The sequence below is a fragment of the Danaus plexippus genome, chromosome 2, assembly GCF_018135715.1.
Source record: "Danaus plexippus chromosome 2, MEX_DaPlex, whole genome shotgun sequence".
Lineage (NCBI taxonomy): Eukaryota > Metazoa > Arthropoda > Insecta > Lepidoptera > Nymphalidae > Danaus > Danaus plexippus.
In genome coordinates this window covers 3,108,715-3,132,825 of record NC_083537.1, presented here as the reverse complement: position 1 = coordinate 3,132,825, position 24,111 = coordinate 3,108,715, and the positions used below count along the sequence as shown (strand labels likewise).

The window sequence follows — 24,111 nt, the reverse complement described above, 5'->3', positions numbered from 1 at the left end:
GTTAACTGATCACCCTTGTGATTGTCTAGGACAGGGTTGCCAATAGGAAGATCATAACTTTTGTCTAATTGTAGGCTATTTTCTACAAATGCATCGCCATACCTCATGTTTGCCAACCGTTTTTGGTTTAAAATATATTGGAATATCCATAGTTGAATTCGGCTCTACATTAAATTCCTTCAACGTTTCAAAAGGCCCACCCGACACTTCCGACAAAACCAGCCACATATCATCCGAACTGCAAATTATATTTTGAACGAATTAAAATTTTGTTGCATTAAAATTATAAAAGTTCAACAACCACATCTTGGATAGCAAAAATAAGGAGTGTACGTACGGATTTGTGACAACAACGTACTGTGTGTCGATTTCTCTGACCGGACATTCGAAATACAAAGTTTTCATTTGAACGTTGCCAGTGTCCACACACGTGGCATACAGAGCCAACTCCAACGGTTTATAATTTTCAATATTACAGGATGCCTGTAAATCCACTTTAGTCGTATTATTTACGAAAGCAACAAAATTTCCAGCTAGATTCATCTTCATCATTCAATCTCAAAGTTTTTTGAACCATGAATGAATTTTTAAAACCACTCACCCAAACTTTAATAAAAGGATTATGATTGACAGGTCGAAATGTTATTGTAAAAGTGACATTGGTGTGTGCTGATATGTTCCCATGCATAGGAGATATCAAGAACTCGTTTGATATTAACGGCTGCCACCAAAATCTGTTCGAAATTAAATACAAATAAAGAGAAATATAGATAATAAAAATATTATGGCCAAATAATATCATAATTAAAAATACTGTCCGTTAACAAATATTTTTTTTTTAATTTCAAGTTATGTAAACATCATACTATTAACCTGGCCCCAAAGTCGCCTTTATTGAACAGCATGACCTTGAGTATCTTACAGCCGCGCTTGCGCACGCGACCGAATTGCAGTGAATTCTGACTGAAGCACAGCGACATACCAGTGGCGCTTCCGCTCAGACGCACTAGAGGACGCTCGAACTCGAATACTTTCATGTTTAGCTAAGCAAATTCATGAAAAAATATAGTCAATTTTTAATAATCGTAACTACTGGTACTATTTACATTAATGACATAAGGTTAAAGTATTCTTGAAATAATTTAAGCCCTACCTGGACGTTGAGGTCGCTTATCATCCCAACTGGCTTAAACATAATTTTTAACGGCACTTTCATGTACGGTTTTATTAAACACTTTGTGGGTATCACTTTCAGAGAAGCTAAAGAATTCTGTACATCCATAGTTATCTGCTCTTGGATCTTGTCATGTTTATACTGTTGCAACATATGGCCCCTGTGAATAGGAGAGTAAAATTATTTTAATAAAAAAGACCATCAAAATACATAGCATATAGTAATAATTACGATTTAATTTTACCTAGACGGTCCAGCGTCAGCTTGGAGAGTGGTACCGCTGGGTACAAGACAAACACTGGTACCTTCTGACTTCGTAGTGTCTTCGACATTTGGGTGCATGACCCTAAATATATAACTGGCCTCAATGGGTACCTTACTATGATTCATGACTTCTATCTGTCTTATAATTTTTTCACCTACTTTAACTGGTCCTAAATCAAAACTCTTTTGACATCCTTCATAAAGATCGAATAGAAGAGGAATTCCTAAAACAATGATATTATTCTTCTCCCATATTCCTTTGCATTATTTCAAAACATGATCTGATTTATTTAGCTATTAAATATATAATTTACCTTCGCCTTTGATCGTTACGATTTCTTCGCATAATGAATTCACCCAAAATTGCAATTTGAATTCATACTCCTTAACTTGCTTAGGGCGGAAGAATACTGATATTTTCAAACGATTTTTGGGTTCAATACTACTCTCACGATTGTAGCTCACAAACAGTTCAGGGACGTTGGAGAAATTTAGATCAACACTAAAATATTAAAGCGTTTTGCTTAAGTTCTTTTTTGCGACTATAACTTAAAACACAACGAACAGATTTCAGTAATAAAATTCTAAGTTAGTCAAGAGATATTTACGTAATAGGTTCGCTGTCATTGTTATAAACACCTAAATTTTTCTTATAAGTTGAATCTGGAGCATTGACGATACATCGACCAAAATCATATTCCATACACGAAAAACTATATGAAGGTTTTTTAATTTCTGCGTGAAGGTATATCATGTACTCGGGACCATCAGGAATCTAGAAGAAGTAGTTATAGGGACTTGTAGAATAATATTATTTCCATAACAAGCAGGATATTAGGTTAAAATATTATTTAACAGTTCTCACCATACTCCAACTGCCTACAATAATCTTTAAACAATGTGTAATAAAAAATATTCAGTTTTATTAAGAAAAAAACTAGATTTTCATTCTAAGAATACGGTGTTTGATTTTGAAATAAAACACATAGGTGAAAATAAAGATATTATTTTTATTATTTTTTCAACAATTTTGAGCAACCTTTTGGACATTTAAAAAAAATATATACATATATAATAATATAAGTTTTATCTGTACTAATAAATAGAATTGAAATATCTGTTTGTAATTTCAAATTAACAGTTAAACTTAACTGAACGTAAGAGATCCTTAAGGATTTAAGAAAGTTTAATAAATAATCAAATCAAATTAAAAACAAGTAAGTATTGTAAATATTAATTAATTCATATTATATATAACCATACTAATGTTAAATAAATTATTTAGATTATACTCACAAAAAGCTTAACAGGGAATGACTGGACGGGTACTTTTTTGAGGGTAAAGTGAAGAATACAGTCGACCTCCGCGGCCGGCGTCACGTGGCCGCTGCTCGGCTCCACATACATGTTGAGGTATTTCCTCACGCCGCTGGTGTTGTAACGCCAGTCGAAAAAGAACGTCGCAGACCCATCATTCTTTATTGTGAAGGGGATAGTTCTCTCGTATGTCGAAGCGGTCTGGTCATTATTTATCACATTTTAAATGAAAAAGGTGAAACAGTTTTTCTTTTTGGAATACATATTGTTATCGGTTTATTGAATAAATGCAAAACTATTAAACTACAGTTATTCGAAAATTATATTTGTTTGCAAATTTGATTTTCGAATGACGTAATAGACGTCTGTTATGTTAATACACAACTACACTATAATTAGTAACCTAGTTAAATATGAGAATAATGTCTTTTAACAAACACAAGTTCATTAAAAAATATATATAAGGAGAGAATTATCTGTTAATTAGAGCTTCCAGCGAATTTCTACCGCCTAATGAGTTACAAATTAGCTGAAGTTAATTTATGATTTTACTTTACAATTTCTGAACGTCGTCATAAAAGTTTGACGATGAGTATGTACCTATAGCAATACTTTTTAAATACTCACATTATTCATGGATTTTTAAAATTTAAAATGATCCCTAAAAAAATAAGCGAATATTGTGGACTCAAGTTGTCGATCCGAAACATTTAGTCAATTTGAGGGGAGAATTTATAGTGTTGGTTAGGTAAATATGAAATGTTTGAAAGCTACCAAACTCGAGAACAATTTGTGTCGAAATATGTTTTTTCTTTAATTCATTATTATAACTAACTTTGATAACCATTCTGCTAATCCGGATGGGGACAAATACAATAAATCAAAACAAGTAAAAATCGGTTCAGCTATTCTGAAACTATAAATAGTGTAGCTAACACGACTTTCTTTTACGTAAGCCGTTACTACAGCAAGGAATAATTTGAGAGAGATTATGATATAAAGGCACCTGATCCAAGTGAATATTAGTGATTGCATCACTTTGCAGAATGTGATCGTTCCCAATCAAATAATACGTGACCTTCGGCTTTATAGAGTAACTCAGAGCGTTCACACACAATGTTATAAGTTTAGTTAAGTACGTCACACTGCAAAATATTTTGAAGGAGAGTGGTCCGTCTTGAATTGGAGTGTAGATTATTCTAAAAGTTGTTAGGACAATGTTTATTTATTTAATGAATTAATACTAAAGCAATATAAAAAAAATATAATATTTTTTTACGGTGTGCGAAATGAAACTCATTCGATTATTTCTATTACTTAATCCAAGCTCTTACTTAACAGGAGTTTCCGATCTAGGTCTCAATACACCTACTTCTGGTTCCACAACGACTGGTGTTTTACCCGATTCGTTACATAGCGAGTTTCCTTTGAATTCGTAATTCAAACTTTCATTTTCTGTATTTTTTAAAACTACCGTATGCGTCGTCGTAAATCCAACCAAAGAGTTCCTTATGATAAGAATAGTTGGTACAAACATGACGTCTGGCTCGTGGACGATTCCCACCACCAGGAGATTCATAACCAACGAATGAACTGGTATTATGAATTTCCATTGGGACTCGTATGTCTGAAATTACAAATTTTATATGATTGCTTATAAAAAAAAATATTTTTTGGCTTAATAAGCTCAACAATTAAAAGAAATCCAATATAAATACCCCAGGTGCTGTTGGTGAGAAGGTAAACACGACTTCCGTACTGGTACCTCCTTCAACGTAACCTTTCAGCATGTTGCAATGCATAGGAATCAGATCAGGCTTGTCAGACATCACCATTTCGAATATGAACTCGTAACCTTCGCATGTAGGATTTATTATATTGAAAGCTCTGCAATATTAATACGTTTTATTTGACCCGTTATTGTAAAAGACAAGTAGCAGTGACTTCCTGACTACGGTTTCAATATTTATAAATCTTTTTCTAAGCTATAATACCAGATCAGATCATTTATATTGTGATAATATACGTTTTTGTGTTATACAGACTTTTTGTAACAACCGGAACCGAGCACGTTAAATTCAAGTACATTAATGTGAGGGGGCAGCGCCACACCAGTTTTTTTCCTTCTGCCGGACGTTATATAATCACTCTCCTCGATATTAAGATGTACATAAGGTATTAAGGACTTGGCTCGGATCTTGCATGATATATTTTGATCGTAGGGATCCAAATTATCTGTTAGATATTAATCAAAGTTAAGTGAAATTATTTTTTATACATTCTTAGTGCTTATACAACTAAAATCTCTATAAAATACTTACCTATTGAACTTTTAAGTCGGACATTAAAAAGGAATGCCTCTAGCGGTGCGAAGGTAACTTTGAACTCTCGACTTTCATTAGGTTTGAGACATTCTCTCTCTGGTTTTATGACGAAAGGTAAGTCGGCTTCGAACCACGTATCAACACTTTCCCTTCCCGTGCTATCGCTGAATAAGGTAATTTTACTCGGATCTAAGAATTATAAAGTGACATTTATTTACGTGGCGACGATGAAATTCATATTAATTTTATTTTTACGTAAATTTATTTCTGTGTTAGGGAAAATTACGTACTATCATTTTTGTTCACAATTTGTTCAGCTGGTTTCCGCTCATCATTTTCTCCGGCTTCTTCGTTAGCACTTTCATTTTCCTATGAGATGGTATGTCATCAATCTTCATACATTAACCTACTAGTTACTATATAATATACTTACTTCTCTGGGTACATATTTATCTATCCGCGCTGGATAATTATCATCTATTATAAAGTTCCATACTAATTTCATGGGCACCTTTCCGATATTATGAACTTTAAAGTTAAAACTTCTCGTCTATTGAAACAAACGTAGAATTAAATTAAATGTAGAGGCTTTCATATAAATTTCTATAGAACAGTACTATAATGTACGGCACGCTAACACTAGTTTGCATTGACAAACTAAATGCGAAGCATAACGCTTTTTATTCTTAAATCTTCACATATTACATATAGCTTTTATTTAGGTTATTGACCGAGAAACTGAAGTATTTCATATGTAGTGTGAGGGTGAAAACTTAGTTTAAACGAACTGAAATCATTTGTTTCGCTGTTGTAAAATTATTTCAGCTAATTTATGTGTTCTTCATTTATAACTACCAGTGCTACTCAGCTTTTATAGCTTATAAGAAAGTGTAATGGCAATGGGAATGGAATCACAAATCCGACTAAATACAGCTGTATTAGGTTTTATTACTTCAACCCTTAAAATTTCTCCTCAACAGACTTGTATATAAGACTCACCTGATAAATGAAAGTATCATCCAAACGTTTTTCTGCTTTTAAATTACACGTATATTTTGTGTACTCGGTCAATGCTGATAGCACGATAATCATTTGTATCACGTCAGCAGAGGGTTCCGTATTTTGATTTACAAGTTCATCCAAGGGCGTCTCAAATCTCTGGTTGAGATCTGCATTTCTATTTTACAAAGTAAGCATTATTCTACATACTAATTAAAATTGATGTTTTGAACTTTACTACTTTATACTTAGGTTGTTCTTTAATAACTACTTTTCCAAATTAATTATTAAAAATTATAAAAATTATAGTTCTACCTTTCTAAATTTCGACCGAGCCCTTATAGCGTATTTTTACAACTACGCTCTCTAAATCCTATCGATTGGATACTTATCTTTAAATATCAAGTTAGGAATAGATAGATATAGTTGACTTTGTTTCAAAATCACGAATCGAATTCGATAATCGGCTAAAAACGACAAAATAAAAATATGTAGTTTTTTACGTGTTGTGATCAAAAATCGTAACAGTTTGTCTGTTATCCCAAGTCGTGGCTTTCATATCAAGTGTTAAAAAGTCGTCACTTATAGCCGTCAATGTCAAATACAATAATTCCTGAAAATATGTCAAATTCGATTTATTTTGATAACCTAATAACTTAATGATTCCCAAATAAGGCAACGCAGTGTACCTTCTTTATGACGATAGGTTGTATAGAGAAAAAAACTATTTCTATATCCTTTTCCTCTGCGGGCGAAATGTATCCGACCGATGGCTTAACAACAATATTTTCCAATTCACCCCACTTAAATCTGTATACCTTTTCTGAATTATTAACCATTATCACTGTTCTTCTGTGCATCACAGCTAGCTCGCAGCCGCCTGGTTTAAACAGGCCAAAAATGAACGATCAATCTATTTTCCACTTATTTCTAGTCCAATCTACAATTATAAGAGTTGAATCTATTTAAAGTGAACTTACCAAAATTTAAAATGTATTTGAGAATGGAATGCTCAGCGCTACTGGTTGTATCGCTCATTTTTACCGAGGCCTGAGATATCCTCTTACTCTTTTTTATTTCTGACGCTCTAGATTTCCTTCTCTCTATAGTTGCACTTTTACTTTTCTTTCTACTATCGAGCGTTGACACCGTCGATAAAGTTCTTACAAAAAAAACACATATTATTTATTAAAAAACGTTCGGAGCTTTTCAGAGAAGCCTTAATTTTTGGTCAAGAAAAAAAATGAAAAATATTATTTTGCTAATTTTCATTTTGTGGCAAAATATACTTATTTCGTACCCTTCACCGGATCCTTTGAATACATCCAGATCGATATCCATGAACAGCATTTCTAAACCGGTCAAAATTACATCCTCCATAAACGCCTCGGCTTCGCAGAGTACCTAAAATTTTTATATAACTATAGTTTTCACCTACTTAATGTTTATATTGTACTGATGTAAACACTACCGTAAAATGTTCGTATGGATTTTCGACGATCGTTAATTTTACGTCACATGAAATTCTTCCTCTCCTGATAGGATTATAATAAACATAAAGCGTGGCTATTTCGTTTGGCTTAAGCATCAATTTCATTACTATATTCATGTCATCTGCAAAAAAGAAACAAAAAAAAAATAAAATACTTAGTATATCACAAAAATAAAAATGTCCCCTTTTTGTGATTTACCATTATTGCCATAAATAATCATATGTTCACTGTCGCTAGCTGAGGTGAGCCAGAAAACTGGTCGCTCTTCTTTCTTTGAAAATTGAACTTCAGCGACTACTATGGTTTGTACTGAGCTGACATTTTTAAAACGAATCTTTTTACTTGTCATTGACCCCAAACAGGTAACGGGAAAATGTAATAGAGCAATCCTTTGATGTTTCAAAGGCGGAGATATTAAAAATATTCTTGGTATAACACCTTCACCGATTAAACAAATCTTAAAAGATTGCTCTTGATTCTGAAGCAATTTAAGTCTTATCTCTAAAACAGCTCTGTATTCCTGAAATATAATCATCACTATAAAAATAACTCAACATTATTTTTAAAATGTTTTATAATGACAGACTGCCGACCTCAAGAGCTTTTGGGCTAAAAATAATGCCCAGGTTTTTATGTAACAATGGTTCTATATGAGTCTGGTACTTGTCCAGTGAAAATATACTATGTTCTGTATTAGACTGATAGTGCAGCTTCATTGTTAATGCACAAGCCACGAGTCCGCTATTGTAAAGGTCGACAATTGCAACATAGCTCGAATTTACATTAACGGCGAAAAAGTGCAGTGTGACAGAATCTTCAACAAATACGCAATGAGGTGATGACTGAAAGGAGTTACAAGTTTTTTATTTCATTGTTTGAATCTAACCCTTGATGTCGTAATGTAATATACCTCATGCACTTTATAGTCAGACAAGTTTTTAACAATGAGGTGTTCGCGAAACGTCGTTTCTAAGTTCCAGAAATCAAGCGTCGGCATTGCTCCGGTTCCAACTAGTTTCAACGGAACACCTTGAGCTTCGGCAGGACAAGTGTCGCTGATTATAAAATGTATCGTCTCTTCAAAGGTCTTCGCAGCGGTAGCAAGGAATTGAATTTGAAGCGTCCTACTCGTACCAGGAGCCAGTAGATTGTCATCGTTTAGAATAAGAAAGTTTCCACATTTTAATGGAGGGTTTTTCAACCTGCGCATTGGTTTATACTAAGAAAATAGTCGAAGTTTTTATCGATTATAAAAGTAATGAACCAAAAGCTAAACTCTTACTTATTGTCTTTCAATTTCATCTGAGGTTGTGGGTCTTCAGGATGCGGTTGATACTTCGGAGGTAAGACTATTTCATAGGTTACAGGGCATTTACTCGTATTGTTTAAAATGACATCCCGCATGACACCGCTCCCAACAGCAATAATATGAAAATTTAGCTCCCCCAAAGGGAATAATGTGAAACTATAACAGTATGGAGATTATGTATAGAATGAAAATAAAAAAAAATGTGTTAGTATATTCGTAATAAAGGTAAAGAAAAAACTCACGTATTATAAAATGAAGCAATTGATATGCACACGGGAAACTTTGCTACAACCACCTGGTTTTTACTACCATCTAAAATAGAGCAAATATAAGCCGGAACGTTGACCAAATTCATGGAAGTTGTGGGCGTACATTCAAACTCTATGATAACTAATTTTAATGTCGGTGGCACAACTCCACACTCTTGAATCGCTTCAAAAGATCGGAGCAACGAGGGTTCAGGAAAATTCTTTACCTTTTTAAGCCTACAAAAAACATAAAAAGTCACTAAATTTTACTTCACGTTTGCAAACATGTAACCTTTTGGACATATTTTATCGTACTTGTAATAAACATTGTATTTTCCACGATTTAGTAAATACATTTCTCGATAAACTGTTGAATTCACTTTGACGTTTCCGTAGTTCAAAAAATTTTCGCTGGGATTTTCATACGCACAATCTACCATAACGTCGTAACACTCCGCAGATAAGAATAAAACATCTGTTAACATTGGCTCTCCACGACCCTCTGCATCGTATATCTACAAACCAAGTGAAGCATAAATCTATGTTTTCGGAAAGCTAATATTATTAAGAATAACTTTTTAAGCATACGTTGGTGAAATGTGCCCAAGGTAATAAACATTGGCCATCACTTTTCTAGATGAAGGTAGAAAACCAAAATAACATATAAAATATTTAAAATTAGAATTTCTCCCTCTTTCCAAAATATGTCAAATATTAGTTCTGTTATTTTTGTAATTCTATAATTTCATTAACACGTAATTTAACTATGTCAATATTGTTTAAACTATATTTAAGGTCTAACGTAATATAAAAACAACCAAAAAATTTTTTAAATTCAACTTACATCGATTGTCAATGCCTTATTTGATACAACTCCAACCCTGCAAGCAATGTATGTCACGGGCACAACTTGGTTGTCATGACGTAACACTACGCCTGATGATTCAGATATTATAAAATCCTCTACAAATTCCGACGCATTTCGTATTTGCCATTTTATAGGCAAGATAGAATCATTTTTCACTATAAACCTGTCGTCTTCACGTCGATAGAGTAAATGTTTTCCATATTCTACGGAACATTTTATAAGGTGCATATTTTATTTTTAAAATTAAGGATATTTTGGTGCCTTATTATTTACCTATCATTTTCGTCAATGGAAGAATTTCAACGATAGGTACAACTCCTCTACAAGCTACTGTAACAGTCACGATTTCGGGATTGTCTTTGACGCAGAACATCAACACACTGGTATGCACTCCCACTTCTGTTGGCGCTGCAGATACCTCTAGTTTACCTCTACAGCCAGGCTTATCAAATAGATATTTGGTTAAAACCTTCCCAGTGCTTGGATTATTATATAACTTTATACGTTAAACAACATTAAAGATATTATTCACCTCCAGTATCAGCGTAGTTTTATCAATTATGAAAACTGATGTTTCTTCTAGAAATTCTACTTCGATGTCCGTCGTTATCAAAGAAGAGTTTCTGATGTCGATGGTATACTTTTCTTCATAAATCCTATTCATCAAATTTCATTACCATAATATTAAGATTCCGTCTATAATTTGTAAACGTAAATATGATAAATAATTTCAACCTGTTCATTCCTACAAATATTGGTCCAAATTCAAAGAGTTTCTGATCGTCCAAATAAGTAACTTTATAAACTTGATCTTCCAGCGTTCTTCTTACGAAGTTTTCAAACATTTTCTTAGGGCGACTATCTAATCTGATCGGTATATTAAATATTACTACTAGATAAATAATTTTCAAGAAGTTATTAAAATGATATAGCTATAAAAAAAACCTCGGTAGGTCACATATCCCAGACACGTTTATGTCTACCCGCGATTCAGGCCAGCCACTGACTTCCACGAATCTTTTGACACTGAAGTTTCCTTCAACTTTAGGACTAAAGGAATACTTGCATCTTACTAGATCTCCGGGATGTAAAACGATTCTAGTATTGATATCTAAAACATCCACATTTGATCAATGTATTAATAGAATACGAAAATAATTCAAATTACGTATTGAGACAGAACCTAAACGAGATTATGTAAACTGAAAGATTAAATCCATATTACCCGTCAATGACTTCACAGTACGTAATGGTAAGGGGTATGTGACTTCAGTTTCACTTTCATTCCCCATAACTTTTTCGAGAGAGGCAACTGGTATTTCACTGGTAGAAGTTTGGGAAGATGTTACCTGAGTATTAAAGTTATTAGCAATCAATGAAGTACAGCAAGACCACCTAAATAAAAATAACACAGAATACGACTCGCCTTTTTACCACATGTGCAGTTCCATTTGCTAAGTATATTCAAAACATTATCTTGACTAGTATCGTCCAACAGGTTTAAGTCATTTAATTGATTACATTCACATTTTTTTATCTATGAAAAATAAGATTATCATAGGTTGTTTTTGTTAAATAGATGAATTATTAAAAAAAAACAGCATATTACAGGAGGTTCGTCCAAATATTTCCATTCCAAAGGTTCTTCGTGATTTATACTGGGAAACGTTTTAGGAAGGAGTACTGTATAAGACTTTTTGTCAATAGGACACTTAAGTACGTCATACTTCTCTTCTTCCCTTAAGGCTTCTTGAATAAGGGTTGATGTTGCAAACTTATGTACTAAAACTTTTTTATAGCGAAGACATGGACACGTTATTATTGTCAATGGAAAACCTCGTTCAGAAAAACTCACTTCTGACATCTACGAAGTAAGAAACCAGTTGACTTAACTATAAACAAAAGATTTAATCAATAATTTTATTAAATCAATCTACTGCGCTTACTTGGATTTGTACATCAGACTTTTTCTTAGCCTTTTTCTGTGCGGCATTTATTACTTGTCCATTAAATCCGTACAAAGGAAAACCAACATCTTCCTCTTCGAATACCCAGTTATTCGCTATATTAATCAAGTTTTCGAAAGTATTCTTTAAATATTCGTTGTATTTTGTGTTCATTATCAAGTATTCACTAGTAGGTTTTGCTGTAATATATGAGTAGTATTGAATAGCTATGAATATAGTTGAATAATACTAAGAAAAATCTCTTTACCTTTCATTTCCTCTTTCTTAATTTTTTTCTTGGACTCAGATTTCTCGATAACCAGTATTGACTTACTGTGATCTAAAATAAATCGTATTTTATTTTAAAATCTGTCTTAACAAATTCTTATTAAGAACATTGCTATATTGGAATTTTGGTTATTGTAATTACATAATGACGAATATCTTTGTAAGCACTTTTGTAAGGCCCGACTGCAACATATAGACAGGTGTGAAAATAAAGGGGAGTATGCAATTTATAAAAAAGGAGGTTCGATTTATAAGCTAAGTTTTCAAATTTACAGTATGTGCATATGTGGTTGAGTAAGAAAAATTACCTTTCGCACTCTTCAATTTTGCAACAGAATCTTTTCTGTACCTGAAAAAAAACTTATAGAATATATAATACAAACTAACAAGATTTTATTTTGAACAAATACTCGGAACAGATTCTCGCGGTTCAGTTTCAAACTTACAAGAACGAAAACTGAATGAAGAGAGAAACAAAATCATCTTTTTTCGCAGGAACCGCAAACGATTGTCTATTAACATAATATATGGATATTCTTACCCAACTTTTTCTAAATGATTTTTACGTCTATTCTCTAAGCCATAACTTATATAAATTGCTTTTAATTCCGGGTCGGCGTTCTCGTATTCTTCGCTTTCCATCGCTTCAAAAGATTCAATGATGTTTGCTATTTCAGTTTCGTCGTATTCTTTGGGTGTGTTCCTAGAACATTTATGAAGATATATATGATGGATACGAATTGTAAATATCTTTTCCAAAGGTTAGTTTTTAGTCTTGTCCATACTCGTCTATCTGATCTATTTCTCGCTGAGCTTCCTCGTAAGACTGGACCCATTTATTGAAATCGGATTGACACAGAACCAAATGAACGTTCCATATTGTGTGTTTTGCTTTAATAATTGTTGATAGTGCTAGGGGAGGATTTTTTAAGATTTCGCTCGTCAAGGTATCCACAATGAAGCCTCGGTCAAATTTGGGCAATTTGAAAAATTCCGTTAGGAGTTCTAGCATCAAATCCTATGGAAGATATGCAAAAGTTTTTAAAACACCTTTTGTGCAAATTAATAAGGTATACAAAATTTAACTCTACCATTTGAAACATAGTCGTTGAACCTATCGCTCCAAGGGCTGATTGTGATGCTACTGAAGATGTAGGAGACTTTTTCTTCTTCTTATCACCAAGTTTAGATTTTGGTGTGCCTACATTTTTATTAATCGCCAAATACTCAATCTTTTTCAACATAATGTCAAACTTGTCCTCAACTTCCTCAGATGAAACTAAGACAAAGGCTTGTTATTTAATAGCATGAAGGAGTATTATTAAAAGATTAATATTATAAAATAAAACAAATATTACTTTCATCAACATTTTCATCTTCTTCAGAGCCGGTTTTGTTTGACGCACCTTTTCGGTAAATAGCATACATTTCCTCAATTGCACTGGTGATTAATATTTTTGCTGGACACGTACAGACACATAAAGCTTCTACGATACACAAATCAATGTTGATTGTAGGTAATTGAAGAGCTTTTCCAAGAGAATACGCCATTTCCTGACATTGGACTTCTGTTGAAATTTTTAAGGATGCGATAATTAATGCAGCAAATAATATCGGATTCACATATATTTTAATTAAATTGCCTTCACAAGGGGATCCATGAACAAAAATTAATATCCCGTTGGAATATTTTTCGGTTCCGGTTTCTGTTGAAACAGTATCATATACACAGAGGCTCTCTTTTAATGGATCCATATTCTTCTCCTTAAATTCCTTGATGACATCTACAAAATGTCAAAATAATATAATCGATACAATTATTTTGTTAAAATACCAAATAAAAATCTATAAAAGTAACCTGATATTATCTCTGCTTCATTTCTAACTTTCTTAACAGAAGTAGATTCTTTTACAGACGAAGATTTAGTTGGATTTTTAGGACTTTTGAGTTTTCTAAAAGAACAGATGTATTCATTAATCATAATTATTTTTTTGTTCCACTTAACTTAATTTTCAAATTAATACTTTGAAGATGCAACTGAGCGTGATGTTGTGACTTTTGCACCTTGAATCTCTTCATCCTGATACCTGAAAAATCGTCATAATTTTTTTATCACCAAAATCTTAAGGCAAAAAAAGCATACTTTATATATTACCTTTTAACCGTTTCTTTGAACTTTGTATAAAAATTTGTTACTTCAAATGGAAACCCTGTGCCGGGTTCTATAGAAGGAACTAACATTTCATCAGGTTTGTTATAATATTTGTATAAAAGTTGATAAATTTCCTCCTCTTGCTGCCACATTCTGTTGAAATTTCAATGCTTTCTAGTAATTCTAAGTAAACAAAATCCCGAAAGTATTGTAAATATAAAAAAACATTGTTTACTTATCGCTATGTGCTATAATTAATTCAACCGGAAACGGGCATGGATTTGTAAGTCCGAAATAAATATCCGAAGTTTCCGACCAGGGCAGAGTTGGTGGAAACGCTACATTTGGACCGATGATATGTACTTGAGGCATAATCCCTTTACCAGTTATGGGTATCGTCATTCTATTTGGATTCATATGATATTTAAATATTAGCAGACCCTCATACACCATCTTTAAAAGTGAGAGAGGTAAGCATTGTATCACGATTTCAGCTTTTAAGGGAAAATTAATATTTGTTATTCTAAAATTACTTCAATAGTAGGCTTAAAAGCAACACTCAGCCAGCCTCCTTCGCCTGGTTCATATTTTCCTGAACTGTCCAATATTGTCATGGGACTCGAACCTGGAGATCTTAATTTCAACGTAACGAACCAAATGCAAGCTGGTTTCCCACTATTAATATAAGTAAGTTGTAAGTTACAATAGCAAAAATAACCGTTATTTTTTAATTAAATAGTTATTCTTTCTAGCTTACATGTTTTTAAGAGGAATTGAGCATGTTATTTTGTCACCGCATCTGACGGATCCGAAATCAATTTCTTTAATATTTGAAACTAAATACGGTACAGCACAGAGCGCTGTTATATGTATAGGTATTATGACTCCGCACGGAACCTGTTGAATAATGATTTTTTTAAATATAATTCAAGTAACAATCCATCAAACAAATTATTTAGATGCAGATTTGTTTCAAATATTACCTCTATATTAAACGACGTTTCCACGTTCTGTTCGAGTTCGGTAAAATCTGTTGAAGTCGGTGCAAAAGAAACCTCGAGTTTCCCTTTTTCACCTGGATTCAATTTTCCACACAATTTCAAACTCAACCAAGTCGGTATGTTAGTGCCTTTAGCAAAGTGTAACTTTGATACAATTGGACCATAGTTTATTATCTCAACTGAGCATTGTATCTTAAAAGACAGAGAATTTGTTGTTTCATCAAAATTGTTTATTATTATAACACACACAAAATATTTTTCCGATATTTACAGTACTTCCCGTTATAACAACACCAAAATCGATAACATATGGAACTGTAAGGAAGCCTGGAATAGGTCCCATTTTTCCTGTTGTAAAATACGATGTCAATATGTCTGGTCGTAATTTTATGTGATCAATTATCAACTGTCTTTCTATAGCTAATTCAATATCCATTATCGAAGGATAGAGATCCTATAAAAGGCATTTTTTACTATAATTAATATAATTTAAAAAATATTTGACCGTTCATTCAAAGTTATATTTATGTGTGATTTGCTGTACAAGTATATTTTTTTACTGTTATCAGAGATTGTATTTGTGTATATCACTCACACAACTACATCTCTCACACAAAAGTAGCGAGCAGATATAGATGTATTTTATATCCAGGTAGATTTAGGGCTTTCATAAAATATAAAACAAATCTTTTGTCTCCTTAATCTTTAGAAAAAATAAGATCTACAAATAATAAAGTCGAACGTAAAATTCTCAATAAATAAACGCTACCCAAGAAGAACATATATGCCAATCATGTTGTAAAGTGGGATCTTCAAAGCATTTTTCCGTCAATGGAGAATTTAAATGCTCAGATGTGCCAACGGCAAATATTTCGCTAACAGCTTGTAAATATTCTGTTGTTAGCTTTGGAATTGCGTGGTATCCGACTTGTTCGTCAAGCTAAAAAATAATGATGTTATACGAAACAATATATTAATAATTAATTTTAATGAACAATCGTCTAACTTTAAATATGTCCGGCCTTGGTAGACAAAAATAAACTTGTGGAATAACACCCCATCCGAACACCTCTATGTGCAACAAAGGAAGATGTCCAATCTCTAGAAGGAATTTAGTCTGAAAGTAACCCATAACGCCAGGTCGCATTTCAACTTTCATTTCTATTTGCTCTTCCGGTTCCAAAACTTTCTGACATGGAATTAAATTGAGAATTCTTCCAGGCAAATCATTTTCGAATTCAGGTTCGTTAAGATAAGTTGTATATTCAAAGGGTAGTTGGGATATGTTTGAAATCAACAGCTGTTCCGTTGCATTCTCGTGAAATGAACGTATTTTAAAATTTATTCGCTGTGTGTTTATTTTGTATAGTAAATTTGAACTTTGACCAGTGACTATTATTGTTTCTGGAGGCCCTCCCAAAACCTCGCACTCTAATGTAGCTCTGACGCTAATATCAGTTTTGGGCCTGAACATAATGTTAACATTTTGAACTTCATTAGGTTTTAATAATCCGGAAAAGGGGATTAAGTAGAATAAATCGTTTATCGACACGTTTTGCTTTCTATTCAGTTTTAAAAATTTGTATGACCATTCAAATTCACCATCACATTCCATGTCCAACATGGGGGCTATTTTTTGCATTATTTTATAATTAATTAATTCAGGATCCTCTGCTGTCAGACTCTGTGAACTTGTCGTATGAGTAGCTTTTACTTCTTGTTTATATGATAATATTACATCTTGAGCATGACTTTGATCCAGTTCATCATCAATAAACAAAGCTTCAGCAGCGGTTCGGCAAGGCAGTATTTCATGCAATTCCTCGGCGCCTTTAATAGAAAATATTAATTTTTATCACATTTAAAAACATCATAAATTTAATATTGGAAGCGGTGATTAAATAACTAGTACATAATTATTACTAACCACTATACTGTGTAGTTTCTGTTGTTGATTCTTGGTGATACAGAGTGATTTTACTATCTAACTCCTCTTTTAACCCCTCGTCCTGTAATTGCAAGAGTTATTCATTTAATTTGAATAGTCAAACGCGGTGACTCGAACAATTTTGTGAGATGATAAGTTTTATTAGAGTGAAACCTATACTTTAGGATTACTAAGCGCATTTTAATATTTTTAAAAACTATTCCCGACTTTTCGTTTACTTTGCAGCAACCTTGATCAAGGGCAGATGAGATGTATTTGTCAGTCAGTTGGTCTTGTAATTTATCGTATACCGCCATATACTGCGAAAGAACGAATTGAAATATTCGTATCCGTCTCGCAAGATTGTAAGATTGCATCTATTCAAGATTGTCCTTATAACTACACAAAAATACATCAAAAATTACCGGCACTATGTGACTTATTGTACATTTCTTCCAATTGAACCTATAGCACACCATAAGAGGTGTTGTATTTTGAATTTTTATAGTTCTACTCTCGATACGTCCATTCAAAACGTACTGGAAATCAACTCGTGGAGATAAAACAAATATATTCGGGAAGTTTATTTTTCCAACAAGTTTGATTGCATCCTGCAATAAAATGAATAGTTCATAAGCACCATACCGCTTTCATAACGGTAACTTTATAGAGTACCTTATTTTTATGTCCCTTGAATTTCAAACGCATTAAATCACAATAAACTCTGGATTTCAGTGACGTATGTTTAGTGGTGTCGAATAAAATTTGTATTTTCATAATATCTTGATCTTCCAATCTTTCTTCAACTAAATGTGTAAGATTAAAAGCCCCTTTTATCTTATTGATATCTTGGAAAAAATGCAGTGGACCTTTTCTCAGGGGATTAACGGGTTTCAAAGTCAAGTAATCTATAAACACTTTTGATTGCTGTCCATTTTCGTTAATAATATTGTTTATATTGAGGTCAGATTCCCTGTACCATATACACCCGCACAAGTTTTCTTCGGCAGGCAGTATTTTATACGAACTAGTCTTTTGAATTATAGCAAACGGTGGTTTGACATTTATTTCGAAATCGAGTGGTAACTTGGAAACATTTTTAATTGTAACCAGATCTGAAATGAACTTATATAACAATATGACGTAATAGTAATAATATCTTTCTTAAATGGCCATTTACGAAGTATTTTCTTTACCTGTCAATTTGTAATACTCGCTATATGGTCCATAGTCATATTGAAATTCTATGGAAGAAGAGGACACCTCTATTTTAGGGTCTACGAATTCCGCCACAATTTGACACTCAAGTAACAACTCTTTTTTATTTATTCCCTCCACACTTCCGACCAAGTACCACATTTCTTTTACCGTTGTGGTCTTGTAGGAAAGTCCCGTTATATTCAATTCTAATTTTTCTCCCGCTGCCATTTTAAACACCCTCGGTTCTAAATTAAAGAACCCCCTGAAATACGATGTAAATTATGTGCGAATGTTCTTTCGATTTATCTCAATCGTTTAAAAACTTTATGTACGAAAAGTTACGTTGTGTTTTGCTTTGTTTTAGGCGCTTTGTAATGTTCGCTCCACTCCAGGGCATGCATGCGAGTTCCGCAATTCTCCATTATTACTTTACATTGGAGTGGTATTTTAGTAAAATGCCGACCCAAAATAACTCTATCCCGTAGTTCGCCAACCAAAATGCTGGTTCCTATTCCAGTAGCAGATAATGGAACCAACTGAAAAAAATTGCCAAAACATTTAATCTCACGAACCCCAAAATCAATCACTTCACATAAACCAAATCCTAAATGTCAACTCACTATATCTTTTACTTTTTCCAGCTGTATTACAGCTTTGTTCGTATAACTGTCAGCGTCAATCAAATATAAACTAACAGATAGTTCAGATTCCGATTCTGGTAATATATGACCTTCTGTTGGGTAAATATGCCATCTTCCATCTCGATTTAACTACAAAAATATTTAAATAAGTATACTAAAAAAAATATATAGTCTATTATGCTTTTTGTTGGACACACTACATCTAAATATATTCCATATAAATTATTTGTAACAACACGTACCAAAGACACTTTAAAGTTAACAATGACAGGTGAATCGTTGCATAGTACGAGGGTCTTATGAGTCTTTGACAACAGCTTAACCTGCCCCCAGTGTAGAGCCATGGGATTGCAAGTCACTATGGGTCTCACTCCACAACCAGTTATATGACATATTTCAACTGGTTTAGACAAACCGAAGAGACTTAGTCTTAAAAAGATAAACCGATAAATTACTTTCCTTATGATTTTATCATTTGGACTTGGTTTAAACAAAATGTGCAAGGAACATCTATATTCTCTATTAATATAAAAAATGGAAATATAAGAAAATTATGTAAATGTTAAGTGTCTAATCACTCGAAATACTTACAACTTACAGAATTTTAACAAGTTAAAGCAACAAGTTTGATATTTATATAAAGCGAAGGAACAGATATATGTATGCACAATCTATTAGATTTGTGATTATGAGTTAGAAAGTCACTAAAATAATATTTTTGAACACGTTACTTAATCGAATACTCCTGGACCCCCAGGACACTAGTTTTTATAGTGACGGGTAGTATTAAAACACTATTTGGTTTTATAATTCCTTCCTTGACATCTACATCCACTTCTAACGTCGATTCAATCTGTTAGAATAAAATATAATAAATTTTAATTTACTTAAATTTTTTTTTTAATCTCTTGTACATGGAACGGTTCTTCTTAATTTTTTCTTAAAATAATGCACGGTTAAAAGGATGTGATATGTGACTTTGCAAAAGACATAGCAAAATTAAAAAATACCCAAAATTGTGTTCATACAGCATTACAATCACTTAAAAAAAAGATAATCGTTGCGTATAATATATCGAGGAAACGCAAGAAGGAAAAAAGGTGGAAGAAAGGATTTAGTTTGCCCTATTTTATTGAAAAATTTGGTTGGTTTCAAACTTTAAAAAATAACATTGGCAAAAGTGTTCGAAAAACTTAAAAGCACATACAATTTTTAACGCTCACATGGATACATGAAAGATACAAAAATAATGATAAACTTCAACAAAACTTGTATGTGAATCCACAATAATTATAATACCTCAGGTTCCACTAAAGAAAAGTATCCCCAAAAATCGCTGCAGAAGACATGAATCTCTTGTTTGTAAGGGAAATCTAGGAAACAGGCTCGGAGTTTAATATCCGGCACAGGGGTAATGATAGGTACCATAGCGTTGAATGTTACTGGCAAAACTATAGGTGGACTATCTGATTTATCAAGTTCCAACTCCAGTGACGTCTGGTTAGCACGTATTAAGTTTGCTGTCAGTTTTACCTGAAAGTGTCGTTATTAATGAGTGCTAATTTGTAAATTAATAAAAAAAGTACTTTCATAATATCTTACTTTAATAGATACTCTGGATTCTGGTAATATATGAATCTTCTGAGGTTCGATGTGAAATTCTCGCGGCCATTGGGGGATTTTCGGTTTTGGTTTATCAGCAACGGAATAGTCAATCAAGGTTATGCTGCTTATCTCCGGCCCATCAGAAGATATCTTCACGTTAGCGTCCACATGGACTACGGACTCATTAATCACCTCTACTTCCAAAGTTTTTGATATACCTACAAATAATAGAAATATAAGTAATTCTGTTTACTTAGTCCATGATAGCGTATACATATGAGACTGATTTTAATAAAAAATTATCTTACCTAGACTAACCATCCCAAAATCAAGGCAAGGCATGCTAAACATCAATGATGGATAAATAACCACACCCCTAAAGGAAAATCAAAATATATTTACAACCTATACAAATTAATGTAATCAAAACATTTATAATATTTTAGTGTAATGAGGGTTAAAAAGCTATAGTTTGAAATTGAACGCACTTTAAATAAACTTTTAGGATGACATTTGTTTCTCGGATCGCAAAATTTATCTCTTCAAAAAATGGCCCTTGATTTGAATTGCAAAATGAAATGATAAATTTCTCTATGTCGCCCGGTCTCATGCAGTGCATCTGCGGAGTGCATGTAATGATACTGCCGAATAATGGTGGTAATTCTTTATATACGATCACTCCATTTATGTGACCTGCAAAAATTTATCGTATACATAGTAAAATTTGTATCGCGCTCTCTTTACTTTCATTTTACAGAAACAAAAGAGACCTTTATTCATAGCAACGATTTCATAATTGTAAGTTTTATTAATATAAACTCGATCCATGTCCAATGTCTCCAAATTCAAGTTGATGAGTGGCGGTAGGGACGTTCCGACCATTTTCAAAGGTACTCGTTCAACAACACCATCTATGTCTAAAAAAACGATCGCCTCGAATTCTCCTATTTGTTTTGGAGCAAACGTAATAGTCAATTCCGTCGTTTTATTTGGCCACAAATTACCTTCCTGAAAAATATATTAATCAAATTATGTGCTAATTTTATTATGTTTAGTGCAGATCACAAAAACATTAAGAAGAAATTTAATTTCACATATACTTACTATAGGTGATATTGAAAAGTGTGTATCTTGAAAATGTAAAGATTCGTCAGCCACAAGAGCCTGCATTTCATCGAAAAAAACTCTCGTATAGACTCGTTCGTGTTCCTCGCTGCTAAGGACATCATAGTACACCATCTTATTGGATTTTTTAGATTCGTTTTCCTTCAAGTCGTAGAAAACCGTTGCTAGCTTTACTTTATTTTCAAAATCTTTATCAAGAAAAACATTGGTTGTGTTACAGTTTAGTTATAGTTATGAAAACTAAAATATAAAATATCATATAAATATTATTTCGAGGAAATAACCCATACCTCCTATAACGCAACTATTTTTCATACACATATAGCTTATGATGTGATCGGATTTGTTCGTAATCTTAAACGATTGTTGTCGCACCATGGTGTTGTATGTGTCCAAAAAACGGACCACTGCCTTCTCCAACTGTATATTCACTGTGTGGGTGACTCCCACTAACTTAATACAAAAATTCTCACCTGTAAAAAGATCAAATGTAACTAAAGAGTCGAACCCTCGTTTCTTGAAATTTTTAATCAATTGATTTGATTGTTATTAAATGTTATAACATGCTAAAAGAATAGGGAAAAAATACATTAAAAGGAATTTCGTTATCTTTTTAATATCTTTCTTTTTAGAAAGTAAAAAATAAATCAAATGAAGCTAACCCGTTTCAAATGTTGCATTCATTATCCCAACTCTTTCACCAAGATGCATACTCTTAAAGCCGACCGTGATATCAATTTTCTGGTTAGGATTAAGATATCCCGATTTAGGTTGTACAGAGAAAGGGCTGCGAAAAGGCAATACTTATATTATTATTGCATTCAAACTTAATTTGCATCAACTATAAGATACCGCTTGGAATTATTTCATATTCAATTCAGTTATAAGCGATTTATTTTTTTACCATCTTGCTGTTAATGTGAATCCAGCATGAATCATTCCAACATTATGAACAGGAAATATGATATGATTTTCTATCTTCAGTGGTATTTTAGGTATAACAATTTCATCTGGAAAATTAAACACCGGACGGGGACCCATAGCTGGAATAATTGCTTACTGTTGCCTTATATTTAAACAAATCTCAAAATATACAAACTGATAATCCAAGAAGATAGTACCGAAGACAACAATATAATCTAAATTACCGATAATTGGCAGAACATACTGATCGAGATCAGTATAAAACGTGACTCTATGTGTGTAGTCCTCATACTGCACGGGTTGGAAGGTAATAGCGAAGGACACGCTGATCCCCGGCGCTAAGCGCGACAAAAGCTGCCCCCCGCAAGGTTTTATAAAAAAATACGACGATTCCTTATACACCATGTTCAAATAAACAGGACTCTATAATACAAATAATTATTGGCATTTTATAATAAACATGATGAATAAAATGAAATCGTTAACAATAACCTTGCTTATGTTTTTTACTGAGAATTTGGCGACAATATTATCGTTTGGCTTAAAATTCTGGAAGACAATCAGCTTGGGGGTAAATGATAGAACTGCTTTCCTATTCTTCGTTGTAGAGACAATGTTATCAACGTTAACCGTATTCAAGCTTTTTAAGCGCTCTGCTGTGCTCATTCTCATCTCCTTTTCATATTCCGAAGGTGTGATCTGCGGGGATCATTATTTATCAGTCTCTTTCGGTAACACAATATTATTACTATTGTAAAAAGATTTCGATCCTTTTATTATCTATCTTTAATATAAGTATTACATTATTCACCTCCTCAGACGGATCTGAGATCCTCTTCTTCGCGAGCAGGTGATATAAATCTGCTGTAAAATAACCATTTTGTTTGAATTTATGTAATATCTCCATATCACTAAGCTCTAATGCTTGAACTCTGACACGTTGTTTAACTAACACGTGACAGTTGCTATGGTAGTATCACATCGTAGTAATATGTTTTAAATTGAGAAGGCCTGAATATTTAACTTCTGAATATTACATAAGCTTCTAATGTAACCTTGTTGTTAGCATCCCATTAATATCGACAATTTAATTTACTAAAAATAAATATTAATGATTCACTATATATATTTTTGACTCATTTTCTATTAAAGTCATCGTCATCTTTTGGCAATCTCCTACTTTTTTACCCAAAAAAATTTTTGCTTGAAATTTACAAGTGATTGTGAATGTGTAAATTAGAGTTACATTATTTTATAGCCGACCTTTAATAAAATAAAATTCACTAAATACTAGACGAGCGCATC

The 24,111-nt window shown here is 32.8% G+C and overlaps 1 protein-coding gene across 1 annotated transcript in view; it reads right to left on the bottom strand.

The window, feature by feature from the left end:
- Positions 1–24,048, bottom strand: part of LOC116779623 (hydrocephalus-inducing protein homolog) — a 27,251-nt gene extending 3,203 nt beyond the window's left edge. The window contains exons 1-73 of the mRNA XM_032674006.2: positions 23,618–24,048; positions 23,299–23,505; positions 23,031–23,229; positions 22,787–22,925; positions 22,545–22,669; positions 22,173–22,355; positions 21,862–22,070; positions 21,528–21,765; positions 21,246–21,450; positions 21,066–21,133; positions 20,755–20,975; positions 20,452–20,685; positions 19,884–20,005; positions 19,395–19,581; positions 19,132–19,281; positions 18,854–19,047; positions 18,508–18,773; positions 17,987–18,426; positions 17,737–17,922; positions 17,312–17,393; positions 16,391–17,214; positions 16,154–16,324; positions 15,656–15,838; positions 15,367–15,576; positions 15,141–15,280; positions 14,917–15,058; positions 14,619–14,836; positions 14,387–14,536; positions 14,256–14,318; positions 14,089–14,183; positions 13,589–14,014; positions 13,322–13,509; positions 13,016–13,248; positions 12,772–12,933; positions 12,539–12,579; positions 12,211–12,282; positions 11,943–12,142; positions 11,606–11,860; positions 11,423–11,533; positions 11,222–11,345; positions 10,942–11,107; positions 10,732–10,863; positions 10,529–10,652; positions 10,270–10,438; positions 9,973–10,199; positions 9,444–9,643; positions 9,123–9,365; positions 8,854–9,036; positions 8,482–8,773; positions 8,165–8,413; positions 7,770–8,091; positions 7,550–7,692; positions 7,379–7,482; positions 7,059–7,240; positions 6,768–6,958; positions 6,582–6,691; positions 6,079–6,256; positions 5,513–5,629; positions 5,370–5,448; positions 5,077–5,268; positions 4,801–4,990; positions 4,474–4,642; positions 4,090–4,382; positions 3,762–3,954; positions 2,735–2,956; positions 2,047–2,213; positions 1,753–1,940; positions 1,419–1,662; positions 1,154–1,334; positions 874–1,043; positions 602–734; positions 338–483; positions 103–238 (exon numbers count right to left, since the gene is read on the bottom strand). Coding sequence (XP_032529897.2) covers positions 103–238; positions 338–483; positions 602–734; positions 874–1,043; positions 1,154–1,334; positions 1,419–1,662; positions 1,753–1,940; positions 2,047–2,213; positions 2,735–2,956; positions 3,762–3,954; positions 4,090–4,382; positions 4,474–4,642; positions 4,801–4,990; positions 5,077–5,268; positions 5,370–5,448; positions 5,513–5,629; positions 6,079–6,256; positions 6,582–6,691; positions 6,768–6,958; positions 7,059–7,240; positions 7,379–7,482; positions 7,550–7,692; positions 7,770–8,091; positions 8,165–8,413; positions 8,482–8,773; positions 8,854–9,036; positions 9,123–9,365; positions 9,444–9,643; positions 9,973–10,199; positions 10,270–10,438; positions 10,529–10,652; positions 10,732–10,863; positions 10,942–11,107; positions 11,222–11,345; positions 11,423–11,533; positions 11,606–11,860; positions 11,943–12,142; positions 12,211–12,282; positions 12,539–12,579; positions 12,772–12,933; positions 13,016–13,248; positions 13,322–13,509; positions 13,589–14,014; positions 14,089–14,183; positions 14,256–14,318; positions 14,387–14,536; positions 14,619–14,836; positions 14,917–15,058; positions 15,141–15,280; positions 15,367–15,576; positions 15,656–15,838; positions 16,154–16,324; positions 16,391–17,214; positions 17,312–17,393; positions 17,737–17,922; positions 17,987–18,426; positions 18,508–18,773; positions 18,854–19,047; positions 19,132–19,281; positions 19,395–19,581; positions 19,884–20,005; positions 20,452–20,685; positions 20,755–20,975; positions 21,066–21,133; positions 21,246–21,450; positions 21,528–21,765; positions 21,862–22,070; positions 22,173–22,355; positions 22,545–22,669; positions 22,787–22,925; positions 23,031–23,229; positions 23,299–23,505; positions 23,618–23,713 — 13,794 coding nt within the window. The 5' untranslated portion in view covers positions 23,714–24,048. The remainder of the gene's footprint in view (positions 1–102; positions 239–337; positions 484–601; positions 735–873; positions 1,044–1,153; positions 1,335–1,418; positions 1,663–1,752; positions 1,941–2,046; positions 2,214–2,734; positions 2,957–3,761; positions 3,955–4,089; positions 4,383–4,473; positions 4,643–4,800; positions 4,991–5,076; positions 5,269–5,369; positions 5,449–5,512; positions 5,630–6,078; positions 6,257–6,581; positions 6,692–6,767; positions 6,959–7,058; positions 7,241–7,378; positions 7,483–7,549; positions 7,693–7,769; positions 8,092–8,164; positions 8,414–8,481; positions 8,774–8,853; positions 9,037–9,122; positions 9,366–9,443; positions 9,644–9,972; positions 10,200–10,269; positions 10,439–10,528; positions 10,653–10,731; positions 10,864–10,941; positions 11,108–11,221; positions 11,346–11,422; positions 11,534–11,605; positions 11,861–11,942; positions 12,143–12,210; positions 12,283–12,538; positions 12,580–12,771; positions 12,934–13,015; positions 13,249–13,321; positions 13,510–13,588; positions 14,015–14,088; positions 14,184–14,255; positions 14,319–14,386; positions 14,537–14,618; positions 14,837–14,916; positions 15,059–15,140; positions 15,281–15,366; positions 15,577–15,655; positions 15,839–16,153; positions 16,325–16,390; positions 17,215–17,311; positions 17,394–17,736; positions 17,923–17,986; positions 18,427–18,507; positions 18,774–18,853; positions 19,048–19,131; positions 19,282–19,394; positions 19,582–19,883; positions 20,006–20,451; positions 20,686–20,754; positions 20,976–21,065; positions 21,134–21,245; positions 21,451–21,527; positions 21,766–21,861; positions 22,071–22,172; positions 22,356–22,544; positions 22,670–22,786; positions 22,926–23,030; positions 23,230–23,298; positions 23,506–23,617) is intronic.
- Positions 24,049–24,111: the final 63 nt, after the last annotated feature.